We start from the raw sequence: 13,681 nt of genomic DNA on the forward strand, positions 1-13,681 counted from the left end.
GGTAAGGGGAGGGGGAGGAGGAAGGGGAGGGGAAGGAGGAAGGGGAGGGGGAGGAGGAAGTGGAGGGAGAAAACACGACTGCGGTAGCAGTATAGTAACTCTCTTCAGCACCCATACTGACAACGTTCCTTGAGGGCTTAACTGCATGTACATCAAGCACCACACCAAAGCAGTTCTAAGATTAATACACTCGAGTCTGTCAGTGACCCTTCAGTTATCCATAAGAAGAAACCAGGGCATGCTGAAGAAGTGATGGCTCAGTGGTTAAGAGGACTTCATTTGATCGCCAGCACCCACAGCTGATATTTTGGAAATAAAGGGTTGTGATAAGTTTGACCAAACTGATGGGTACGTCCAGAAAGTGAGCTTCCTCATTAACCATTTAAGGTGCTTGTCATTAGAGAGCTGCGGAAAGAATGTGCTGAGGCTGGCACTTGACCTCTGCAGCATTTCAGGAGCACAGTTTGGCAGTTATAGGCTGGAATTATCTAAAGCTGGGCTCAAGCCTTCTGTCTTTAGAGCCTGTTAGAATTTCTTCAAAGTATTTTTTTTTTTTTTGGTTTGGTTTTTCGAGACAGGGTTTCTCTGCGTAGCTCTGGCTGTCCTGGAACTCACTTTGTAGACCAGGCTGGCCTCAAACTCTCGAACTCAGAAATCCGCCTGCCTCTGCCTCCCAAGTGCTGGGACTAAAGGCGTGTGCCACCACCGCCCGGCACTTCAAAGTATTGATAACCTCAAAGAACTTTGGTTTACATTCATTGTTATCTATTGATAGTTGCCATAGTCAAATTAGAAAGTAGAAATAAAATATTTATAATAACTTATTTAGCACAATGATAAAAATCATGTGTTAATATACATAACAAGCTTTAAAGAAAACGTAACCATATTCTTCAGAACTCAGACTTAAAGGTGAAAGTGTCAGTGTTTTCAACTTGGCAAATCTTTTTTATGCTTGGCTTCAAGGCAGGCAGCTGACTCATCTCAGCTGCTTCTTCATTCTATCAGACACTCAGCTTGGAGCGACTGGCACAGGTCAGTGAACTTCTATGAGAGAATTATAGGGAAAATGACAAATTACTTATGAATAATTTTCCTCTCATTGATTCTCCTATAGGGTGTTCTGGAACCGCAAAGGCTCTTAGATCATACCAGGAGACTATCTTAATGTACTTCCACTAGATATGCCATGCATAAATTATAATCATCTTTATCAATAACACAGGAAAAGGTATCAAGATACTAGATGCAAGTACACCATACACCAGAAGAGTGGAGAAAACACACAGAGAGGAGGGCATCACAGTGCAGGGTCTGATAACAAGGCTGAGTCCCCAACACATGCATGAGTAGATATTCCAGTTTTTATTTCACGACTTTATAGAGTGTTATTGTGAATATAACAAATTTACCTCCAAATATGAATGCTTGCCTTTTTCTAAGGAAATGTAACACCTCTGTTCTCTTTTCAGACTTACTATTTCGGATGATTTAAAGGTTGGCTACTTCACTTCAGACCATGCTACTCAGACAGACTGCAGTGAAATTTTTCCATTGAAAGATTTGACTCAATCCACAGAAAAGTTAATGCGTGTAAGTCTGGTGTGAGTTCTAAGATGACTTTGTGTATTATTTGCCTTTATGGGGGGGAATCATGTTTTGTGGGGGAGGGGTTGCTGTACTCTAGTACTGAGATAGAGCTCAGTGCTTTGTGAATGCTATGAAGTACTATCATTGAAAGACACCCTAGACACGTGTTTGCATACATCTCTTATTGACAAAACTGAAATAACAGTTTCAAAATATGAAGGTCTTTGGGAAACTGAGCAGGATGACAGTTGTATTCCTTTTAAATTTTAAAGATTTATTTTAGTTCTGTGTACACATTTTGCCTGCATGTATGTCTGTGGACCAGCTGTATGCCTGAGGTCAAATGCCCTAGAACTGGAGTTACTGATGGTTGTGCGCCATCCTGTGGTTTCCCAGAACTGAACCCAAACTGTGAGAACAATAAGGGGTAAGCGCTCTTACCCAATGAGCCTCCACTCCAGTTGTACTTTTTAATTGATAGAAGCCATAATCTTTATTTGTCATGTCTGTGTCTTATTTGCATATGTGAGTCTTCCCACATATGTGGGATTTCTATTTCTTGGACAGCTGTGAGTATTTTCTGCTTAAGATATACTAAGAAAAACGGAGAGTATTTTACATATAAATAAATGCAGACAATGAGACACTAAACTTTCTACTGGTATAGCTATGCCAAATCATATCGTTTCCCTTGAATCTTTTTGAGACTGAGAAAGAGTAGAACATTTTATAGTGTGAGATATTGAGTTATTAAAATCACCACATGAATTGGCATACTATTTTAAGTCATTTTAGGTGCCTTAATTTTATTTTTTATCTATTTGGAGATCATTCTATATCTCTATATAAAGATATTCCTCATAGTTGAATATTGTAATACATGCCTGGGATCCCAGCTAATCAGGAAACTGAGACAGGGGAGCCACTTGTCTGAGGCCAGCCTGGGCAACTTTGTGAAACACTATGTAAAAAATTAAATTCAAAACAAAAAGAAAAATTGGGAAGGGAACCTAGTCTGGGAGTGTTTGTCCAGGACATACAAGGTGAGCCTAGTGTGGGAGTGTTTGTCCAGGACGTGCAAGGTGAGCCTAGTGTGGGAATGCTTGCCCAGCATGTGCAAGGTCTTGGATCTCAAATCCTGTGTCTTGTTTATTTCGCATCTATGTCACAAGATGTACAGCATATATTTCGCTATCCCTGCAGTGATGGACAGTTTCTAATCTACTGTGATGAATAATCCTGCACGTCCTCAAGTGCCAGGAAATCTGCAGTGTAAATTCTTAAAAGGGAATTTGTGAGTCAGAGAGTACATACATTAGTCACCTTGGAAGGCATCGCCAAGCAGCCCTGCTGAGAGACACTGTGACAATTCACTCAGCTAAGAGCTTTTGAAGATGTACCCGAGCTATATGCTTGTCAACTTATCTTCTGCTTTTAGAAAGGCATATTTTCCAACAGTATCTTTATCAATTTCTTTCTTGATAGCTAGGTGCACCCATACTAAGTTGTAGTCAGGAAGACATAGATGGCAGTGGCATGTGAAGCTTCGGAAACCTTTGAGACACAGTTCACAAGCACTGGCTTGCCTGCCCTTGCCGCCTCTTCTGGTTCCTCCTTCCCACCTCCCTCTCTTCTGCCCCAGGATTTTCTCTAATCCCAATCATATCCTCATATTCCCACCTGTAACCACATAGTCACACTGAGGTTCCACTGTCTTAAAATCTCATGATGGAGATCAAACTCCCACATAAGTTTTGGAAGGAACAGGCCACACTCAAACCAAACCTATGACACAATGAGAGAGAATTAATGGACTTCTCCAATATACTGTATCTGAGAGATAAGCTTCAAAGAAAACTCGGGCACCAGGTCAAATGGCTGGAACCAAGGAATACTGGCACCCAGGGCTTCCCTCTCCATACTAATGATTTTTATTTGATAGATGATTACATCACTTCATGTGGATTTTGGGTTCCTCAAAGATTTGGTTCAACTGAAGTTCGAAGACCGACTTAAAGAAGAGTCTTGGAAAATTGTTGGTATGCTCTGTGACAAAATGTTGGAGTTGAAGAAGCACTACCAGCAGGTGGGTGCTCTCCCACTCTCTGTGGCACTTGGGTTGATTCTGTCTTTGATATGTATGAGTTTGAAAATGGTATCTCTCCAGTGTGGTTGCAGTTATATACCATGTGTCTCTAGGAACTTCGGTGAAGACCTCACAGATGACTTCAATAGTTCTCCAACTTACCTTGTAGAGTTGGAGTAATTATTACAGATAAGGAGTTAGGTTAATTTGCTCACAATTACCAGGCAGGCAGCAGAGCTTTAGATTCTGTGCCAGATGCTTGCTTTTGAATAGTTTCTTAAAATATAGTACTTTTATTTATTCTTCAATAATTTCATGCATATATAGAATGAATTTTAACCATATCTACTCCAACTGCCCCAGACCTTCCCCCAACATATGCCCACTGCACTTTCATGTCTTCTTTTATATCATTTTAATCTGATCAGTCTAATTAGTGCAGCAAGTACTGCATGAATATCTGCAGTGTATCAGTGGCCATAGAGTCAAAGAAAAATGGCTTCCTCCTCCTCACATCCAAAATACTAAAACTTCTCAGCTAGGGGTGAAACCTCATGAAATCCTCCCCTACCCATACTGAGTTATTAACCTGTGTGATTTTATGCAGATCTTGTTTGGGGGAACATTAGCTACTACAAACCCATGACTATGGTGGCCTTGTCACATGGAGAACACAGCATCTCATAGCACTGCTCCATGTTCTCTGCTGTGTCCACTCTTTCAGCTTCCTGTTCTTCACATTCTCTGAGATTTTGGGGGATAACGCAGGTATCTGATTTAGGACTGAACATTTACATATTCTCAGGACTTTGACTACTTGCGAGTCTCTGTATTGATGGCTGTCACTGCAAACAAAAATCTCTGACCAAGGTTCAGAGCATCATTAACTTATGGGTATAAAAATAAATGTTGAGAAGTCCTTATTCATTAGGCTATTAGGGCTTTTTAGAAAAGCAGCTTAATGCCATGCCTGTTTAACAAAGTGATAGTAATAGTAGGTTACCCACTCCTGGGGCCTATGACCTGAGCCATAATAAACTGATTTTATTACTTTGTGTATGGGTGTTTTCCTGTGTGTATGTCTGCTCCCTGTGTGTTGTACTTGGTGTCTATGTAGAAGAGGGTGTTGAATCCATGGGAACTGGAATTTTGTTCCCATGAACATTTTTGTGCGTTTTGGGAATCCAACCCCAGTCCTCTGGAAAAACAACTGTTACTCTTAAACATCAAGCCATCTCTCCAGCCACAGCCATTGGTTTTTGATCAGGTTTACGGTATCTGTCATGCATTCTTTCCTGTGAAACAGGCTTCAAATCCAATCAGTAAACAATTGATTTTTTCCCCATAGCAGTCATGCTGTGATTACATCTGCGGTCACATCTTGCCTGGCAGGTCAGTGTTATACCTGCGGGGTTTACCACTGGGTGAGACCATTGATGACTTTGTTCCCCAAGTGGCCTGCGTAGTGTCTTTTGGGATTACGAAAGTTACCCAGCAGGGAAGAGGTTTCCAAGTCTGTAGCAGCATGATTTCTCTATGCACTAAATGTGTAGAGGATGCAAAATGTTCTGTGTTTTCAGGAGTGAGACATTATTATCTAGTTACAATCGACAAGTCAGAGCCACCAGTGGCACTAGGCTGTGTTGTTGGAGAGGCCTCTGGATCCCTATTGACCAATAGCTCAGAGGAAGGTGTTCCACATCTGTCATTGAGATTTTTGTTTAATAATTGTCTACTGATACAGGTTGCCTTCAATCATACTCCTTCTTTAAGTAGAAAGAAAGAGCGAAGAGAAAAAGGGAGAGAAGAGAGGGAGAGAGAAATGGATTTTCATAAGGTTTTTTTTGTTAAGCCACTTACTCCGCCAGCATCTCTAACACATGCCATACCCTTCCTCAAGCTTTGAATCTCCAGAATTCTCTATTCTACATTTCTATGTGTTTGTTTGAGATTATAATATGATCACATTTCACTCTTTCCTTTCCACCCTCCAAACCCTCACAAATACCTGCCCTTACTCAAATTCATGGCCTCTTTTTACTAATTGTTAGTGTGTGTGTGTGTGTGTGTGTGTGTGTGTGTGTGTGTGTGTGTGCTTTACTAAATATAACCTGCTCAGTTTCTGGTACATAGGTTTTCAGGCTGATCCTTTGATCCTGGACAACGAGTTGGTATACTTTTCCCTGGAGAAGAACACCTCTTACATTCCCAGCTTTCTTGGGTTGACTATATTGGGTAGAGTTGAGGCATCATAGTCTTTCCCCCAGCCAGTTTTGTATGTCCATTGGTATCAACTTTGTCCAGCTCACATTTGGGCCATCATGCTGGTGAATCTGTCCTATGTTTATGTTGCATGTGTTCTGCATTCTCTCTCTCTCTCTCTCTCAACTTGTCCTCTTTCCCTCCTCCCTACCATGAGTGTTCTCCCTGACCACTAAAGATGTTACAAAATCATTTCAAAGCCAAACTAATGATGTTCACACATAAGAACATGTTATTTATCTTTTGGGGCCTGGGTGAGTTTACTTAGTATATTTTCTAGCTCCATCTACTTTCCTCTAAATTTCATATTCCTTTGCTGTTGAATAAAATTCCATCGTGTATATGCAGCACATTTCATTAGCATTAATCAGCTGATAAACATTTAGGCCGATTCCATTTCCTAACTACTGTTAGTGGGGCAATGATGAACACAGATGAGCAAGAATCACTGTGGGAGATTATGGAGTCCTTTGGGTATATGCCCAGGAGTGTTTAGCTCAGTCATGTGGTAGTTCTGTTTTTAGCTTTGTGAGACACCTCCACACTGCCTTACAGAATAGCTGTACCAATTTATATCCCCATCATGAGTACTTAAGTGTTCACTCGACATCTTTCGTTGGCTCTTTACTTGATGATAACCATTCTGACTAGAGTGATACGGGATCTCAGAGCGATTTGACTTGCATTGCCCTTAAAGGCTAACAATGTTGAAGACTTAAAAATGTTTGTTAGCTGTTTATGACTTCTATTATTTTGAAAGCTTTCTGTTCAGTTCTACAGTCCATTTTATTTTTGGTTGTGAGCCTAGCCTTTAACGGCTGAGCCATCTCTCCAGCCCTCCACAGTCTATTTAAAAAAAAAAAAAATTAGGTTGCTACTTTGATGTTTAGTTTCTTGAAGGTTTTTTGTTGTTTTTTTTTTGTTGTTGTTGTTTTTGTTGTACTTATTGGCTTGTTTTGCAAATTCTAGATGCTAATCTTCTGTTGGATAACCAGCCAACAAAGATTTTCTTCCACTCTGTAGGCTGCCTCTCTACTCAACTGACAGTTTTCTTTGCCTTACAGAAGCTCTTAATTTTATGAGATTTTATTTGTCAGTTGTTGGTCGTATTTCTTCAGACAGTGAAGTTCTTTCTATGCCTGTACACTTTCTATGTCAGCTCTTGTCTTAAGGTTCTTGGTTCATTTGGAGTTGATTTTTGTGTAGGGTAAGAAACAGCAAAGAGTCCAGTTTCAGTTTTCACTCTCACTCCTCCATTGAGAACCCCATTATCAGTTCAATGGCTAGTTGTGAGCATCTGCCTCTGAATATGTCAGACTCTTGCAGACCTCTGAGGAGACATCTATATCAGGCTCTTATCAGCATGCACTTCCTGACATCCACATCAGCATCTACCTTTGGTGACTGCACATGGGATGGATACTCAGGTGGAATAGTCTTCAGACGGCCCCTCCTTCAGTTTCTGTCCCTCACTTTGTCTCCATATTTGCTCCCTTGAGTATTTTGTTGCTCCTTCTAAGAAGAACCGAATCACCCCCACTTGGTCTTCCTTCTTTATGAGCTTCATGTGGCCTGTGAGTTGCATCTTGGGCATTTCAAGGTTCTGGGCTAATATCCAATAATCAGTGAGTGAATACCATGTGTGTTCTTTTGTGATTGGCTTACCTCACTCAGGATGATAATTTCTAGTTCCATCCATTTACCTAGGAACCTCTCGAATTCATTGTTTTTAATAGCTGAGTAATACTCCATTGTGTAAATATACCACGTTTTTTGAATCCATTTCTCAGTTGAAGGACATCTGGGTTCTTTCCAGCTCCTGGCTATTAAGTTAGAGTGAAGACTGAAGGAGCTGAAAAGATTTGCGGCACCATGAGGAGAGCAACAATACCAACCAACCACAGCTCCCAGGGTCTAAACCACCAGCCTGGGAGCACTTAGGGAGGGATCCAGGGCTTCAGCTGAATACCTAAGAGTGGAGGGCCCTGCTGGGCATAGGTGGAAGAAGAGAACCTTGACCTCATGAAGGCTGGACACCCCAGGGGGTGGGAATTTTGAGGGTGGGGAGGTGGGAGTGGGGGGTAGATAGAGGTTACATCCACAGAGAAGAAGGAGGAGGGGTGAGGGGATAAGGGGTTCCTGGGTGGGTGGGGGATGGGGTAAGGGGACAACATATGAAATGTAAATAAAACATCCAATAAAAAAATTTAAAAAAAAGAAATAATGTGAAGGCATAGGATTCTGCTGACAATTGAAAAGAATGAATCAGAAGCTCCTGGAAAAATAAAATGTTCTGAAAAGTAAAAAAAAAAAGAGTCCAGTTTCATTCTTCCACACGTTGACACCCAGTGTTCCCAGAATCATTTGTTGAAGGTGCTGTCCTTTTTCCAATGTGTATTTTTATTTTTAGTGTCTTCATAAAACTAAACAAAAACACTAAAAAAAAAAAAAGGAAACCAGAGAGCTGTAGTTGCAGAAAGTTATATCCCAGATTTTTATCCTAGTCTATTGTGATGGTTTATATACGCTAGGCCCAGGGAGTGGCTCTATTAGAAGGAATGGCTCTGTTGGAGTGGGTGTGGTCCTTTCAAGTAGGTGTAACCTTGTTGGAGTAGGTGTTTCACTGTGGGTATGAGCTATAAGACCCTCATCCTAGCTGCCTGGAAGTCAGTCTTCCAATAGCAGCCTTCAGATGAAGACATCGAACTCTCAGCTCTGCCTACATCATGCCTGCCTACATGCTGTCCTCCTACTCCCACTTTAATGATAATGGACTGAACTTCTGAACCTGTAAGCCGGCCAATTAACTGTTGTCCTTTATACAATTTGCCTTGGTCATGGTGTCTGTTCACAGAAGTAAAACCCTAACTAAGACTTATATTGATACATAAATATGTGTTTGTCCAATATCATGCTGTTTGTATTACTGTGCCACTGAAGGATAAATTAAAATCAGGACCAGTGATACCTCGATTGTATTCTTTTTGCTCAGGATTGTTCTGGGTATCCTGGATTTTTTGTGATTCTGTATAAATTTTAAGGTAGAATTCCCTATAACTCTGAAAAACGGTGCTGGAACTTTGTTTGAGAGTGAGTGCAGTGGCTGGGTTTGCTTTAGTTAGGGCAGTCATTTCTACAGTACCAAGTCTTCTGATCGAAGACCATGGGACTATCTCCATCTTCTACTATCTTCCTCGGTTTCGCTCCTCTGTGCTTTAAAGTTTTTATTGTGAAGATCTTTCACTTCCTATGTTAGGTTTATTCCAAGGTTGGGTTTTTAGTTCTTGGGTTTTTTTTTTCACTGTTAGTTTTGTTTGCTTAAGGCTTTTGTGACTGGAACCTCTTCTCTCATTTCTCTTCAGTATTCTTGTTATGGTGCATAGGAAGGCTGCTCATTTTTGTATGATGATTCTAGGAATTTTCTGGCAAAATCTTTACTGTCTCTTAGATATAAAACCATATCATTTCAAATAATGATATTTCAGCTTCTTTTTATTTTATATTTGTACACTTTTAAAATATATATTATATTATGTGCATATATCTGTGTGAACGTATGTGGCCATGTGAGTATGGGTACCTACAGAAACCAGAAGAAAGTGTCACATTCCTTAGAGCTGAGGTTAAAGGGGTTTGTGACCCACCCAATATGGGTGCTGGAATCTGAACAAGTGCTCTTAACCCCTGAGTTGTATCTTCAGCTCTTGTATCCCTTTCATTTGCTTCTCTTGTCTTATTGCTATAGCTAGACTGCCAGTGCTGATTAAATATTAGTGGAGAAAGTAAGTGCCCTGCTCTTGTTCCTGACTTTACTGAAAATGCTGTGAGCTTTTGCCATTTAAAATATTTTGGTTATATTAAGGAGATCTGTTTAAATTGGTTTAATTTTGGTCACATTTACCAACCTACATTTAACTGGGTCTTCTCTCTCTTTATTTTGGCTACTTTGTGTGTATGTAGGGGTATATACACAGTGAGGCTCTGTAATTCTATGTATTATTATGCCATATACAAAGACTAGGGGCTGGAATGTTGGTTCAGTGGTGAAGAGCACTGGCTACTTTTTCATGGGACTGGGGTTTGAGCCCCAGCATGCTCATGGCAGCTCTCAAGCATTTGTAACTCCAATTTAATGGGCTCTGGCAGCCTCTTCTAGTCTCCCTAGGCACCAGGCATACAAGTGGTACACAGATATGCATGCAGGAAAGACACCAATCACATTTAAAATGATTAAAATTAAAAACAAAAATGCTAAGAGGGTTTATAACAACATGAGAACATAAGTAGGTCCTACTCTTGAGCAGTTTTAGGAGTGTTCTACAGGACTTTAGTTGATGTATACAATGAAACGCTGTCAGGTTATCTGTATTTTATCCACGGGACCTTTGTATTGCTCTTGGATAAAAATGGATAAAAATTACATGTGCCACAATAGCTGCTGTATAGAAGAAATTATGATAAATGGAAATTCGCAAGAGGTTGATGCGTTGGAAGGTGAATCATTGCTATGCTTTCTTCCCTGGAAAGTATGGACTGAATTCAGAAGCACAGTGGTGCTTACTGCATTTATTTTTGTTTTGTAGGGAGAAGAGGTCATGAGAAAAAGCTTTCAACAGCAGCTATGTGATGCTATAGCTGTTATCAAAGGAATGTACCAGGTGGGTTTCTGGTGCTGCCAAGGACAAGGCAGACTTTGGCTCCTGCGTGTGCGGGGAGTGTCGTTCACCTTGAATTCCCAGTCTGTACTTTTTAGCTTTGAAGGTATGTTTCTAAAAATCTCAGGTCATCTCAGAGAATTTGGGCTTAGACTGTTCATGCTCATATTAACTGTACCAAAAAATAACACCACATGATGGCAGACAAAACTTTCTAGAAACTGGAAAGTTGCAATCTCATTTCCCGAGTATCTAGGCAAGTACCCAGATCATCCAAAGTTCCTTGGTGAAGAAGCAACTAGATACAAGAAGGTCAGATAGTCATAAGACAAGAGTTCAAAAGATGTGTCATAAATACTAGTGAATGGCCTCCGGCTCTTGATAAAGTAACCTTCCGGATGACAGGATACTGCTCTGTGCTCAATATGGTGCTTCACTCCAGCATGGAGTGGACAAATACACACTTCCAAGATGACTTTTAGACTTAGTAAGTCCCTTATGCCTCTTTTTATCTACACCTGCAATCTCATCTTGCATTTCAATATACTTCAATGAATAATCATTTATACTAATGGATCATTGACCCACTGATTATGTCTGTTTGCATGGCATTTGGCACATCTGTGTATTTAACTGTGTACCTACATACTCTGTGATAGAAGATAAGGGTGATGGCTCACTCATTGGTATGGCCCTTCTCTCGTAGCTCTGTGCATGACTTATCACTAACCATCAGTTAGTAATTGTGAGTGGATGCTTGTGGCTGTTGGTGTTGCTTGCTTCTCACGCATTCTCATCAGTTGCACATCCTCTCCTCTTCTTTAAACTCAGTGGAAGCATTTGTAATATTATAGAATCTGAAAACATTATTCCCATCATAGCCTTCTTTGTAGCAATGATGCAGACACCAGAAATCAAGTCTGACCAATGGCATCTGCAGATGGGCTGCTGGTGTGGTATTAAATCAATCTGCTCTAAACTCCTCATAGTTGCGTGAGCCTCCTCTACACCTGCCCAATTGTTTTGAATTCACAAATGAAACACACACACACACAGACACACACACACACAGCCTTCTATTTTAATATGTCCTAAGCAGCTCAATGGCTAGGCCACTCTTGCTCATTCAGACCCAATCATGATCCCCAATCATGGATCCTCAGACAAGGTCAGAAAAGGGGAAGCCCCACTAGTAAAGGGAGTCCTCCATTTTGTGCCAAGCTCAGATGAACTATCAGGTCATGGTAGACTTTGACCTTAATTAGCAGGGTTTTCCCACAAGCTACCAGGAGTTAGAATCCTTCCTTGTGAGGCTATGGACCTATGGAGCAGAGATAAGACCACTCTGCCACTGCTGCCTTGATTCCCTAACCCAGAGTGTCAATCTTCATGATAAACAGCTGTATTTTATGTCATTATCTGTTAGAAAGTGTGTTATGCATTAACTGATAAGCAGAAATAGACTAAGATCCATATTTTCACAATAACATGCAATTTCTTGATTGTATTTGTCAGATAGATTACTTTTCTGATGGTTTTCTACTTGCATGGATTAGTTAAGAGTCAGCAAAATGAATGTTTTAGAGCAGGTGCTATGAAGGTAAAATACTTGGGTTCAAATCCTGGCTTTACTGCTTAATTGCTATGTGACTTTAGGCAAAGTACTCAATCTGTCTGCTTCAGTTCTCTCTGCTGTAAAATGAGAATAATAATGGTCCATACCAGCTAGACCCACGTGCTCCAAGAGTAAGACAGATTGAATTTTACAAAACATTTAGAATAGTACCTGACCATGGTGGGTAAAATCTAAGTGTAAAGTAGCTCACTGCACATTCTCAAAATCCTCCTGTTTTAGTGTTGCTGTGTTTTCCTGTCTCTCATAATGCTATCTTAGCATGTTGCCTCATGTCCGTCTGCCTGCTGACTGAGGACAAGATGAAATGCCTTCATAACCTCTGTAACCACTATTCATATTTGTTCTGTTGAAGCATATGGAATTCCCATTCTGGGAGTCAAAAAGTCAAATATCTCTTTCACATAATACACAGCTCAAATAATCATAATTATTTTTATACACCTAAAACAAAGAAAGAAAGAAATTTCACAGGAAATGTATCTTTAAGTAAAACAAATCTTGGCATACAATATCTTCAAATGAATGCTCTCTGATATGATACACTAGATACTGATATTGTGAAGAAAGATGAGGTATGGGTAAGCAGAAAGAGAGAGAGATCATAAATAAATCACAAAATATAAGTGTGCAGAGATGAACATGTATAGTAGGATGTATGGGAATATCATCACAAATAAACAGCCATTTCTACTGGTGAACTTTGTGAAGGTGTTCCTGAAGAGGTAATACCTGTGCTGGGTATAAAATTAAGGGACTTTGCGAACAAAAATGTTCATGGTGTCTCCCTCTGAAGGTTGCACCTGTCTCCTTTTGTCCAATGTCTTATTTGAAATAGTTACAGAAGTAACTCAGAGTTGGTGGGCAAGCAATCTAATGGGAGTCTAGGCAGGCAGTCATGCCCTCATATATAAGAATATTTTTGTTGGCAAGTGACAGAAATCTAACTTATTTGGTATTCCCCCCTTCCTCAAGCCAATCCAGAACCATACCCAATGCAAGACATAATGTTAGGGAGAGACCAACCTAGAAGAAGTGCTGGTTAGGCAAAAATGATTGACAAAATTGTTCCTCACATCTAATAGCATGTGAAAAAGAAGATGGGACCTGATCAGAGTCTGCTGTCTGTTTATATGTCTGCACATGAATGTGTGTGCCCATCAAGAGGCCAGAGAAGGCCATTAAAACTTATCCTTTTATCATCTTCTGCTTAACCGCTCAAGACAGGATCCTCAAGACAAGAAAGTTTTTGTTCAGCCGGACAATGGTGGTGCACGCCTATAATCCCAGCACTTGGGAGGCAGAGGCAGGTGGATTTCTGAGTTTGAGGCCAGCCTTGTCTACAGAGTGAGTTCCAGGACAGCCAGGGCTATACAGAGATACCCTGTATCAAAAAAACAAAAAAAAAAGAAAGAGAAAGAGAGAGAGAGAGAGAGAGAGAGAGAGAGAGAGAGA

At 40.5% G+C, this 13,681-nt stretch overlaps 1 protein-coding gene across 1 annotated transcript in view; it reads left to right on the forward strand.

The window, feature by feature from the left end:
• The window catches only part of CUNH10orf67 (chromosome unknown C10orf67 homolog), a 77,335-nt gene that overhangs the window by 9,741 nt on the left and 53,913 nt on the right, over window positions 1–13,681 (forward strand). The window contains exons 2-4 of the mRNA XM_028764789.1: window positions 1,473–1,593; window positions 3,533–3,676; window positions 10,522–10,596. Coding sequence (XP_028620622.1) covers window positions 1,473–1,593; window positions 3,533–3,676; window positions 10,522–10,596 — 340 coding nt within the window. The remainder of the gene's footprint in view (window positions 1–1,472; window positions 1,594–3,532; window positions 3,677–10,521; window positions 10,597–13,681) is intronic.

Source organism: Grammomys surdaster, unplaced genomic scaffold (assembly GCF_004785775.1).
Source record: "Grammomys surdaster isolate TR1022 unplaced genomic scaffold, NIH_TR_1.0 146, whole genome shotgun sequence".
Classification (NCBI taxonomy): Eukaryota; Metazoa; Chordata; class Mammalia; order Rodentia; family Muridae; genus Grammomys; species Grammomys surdaster.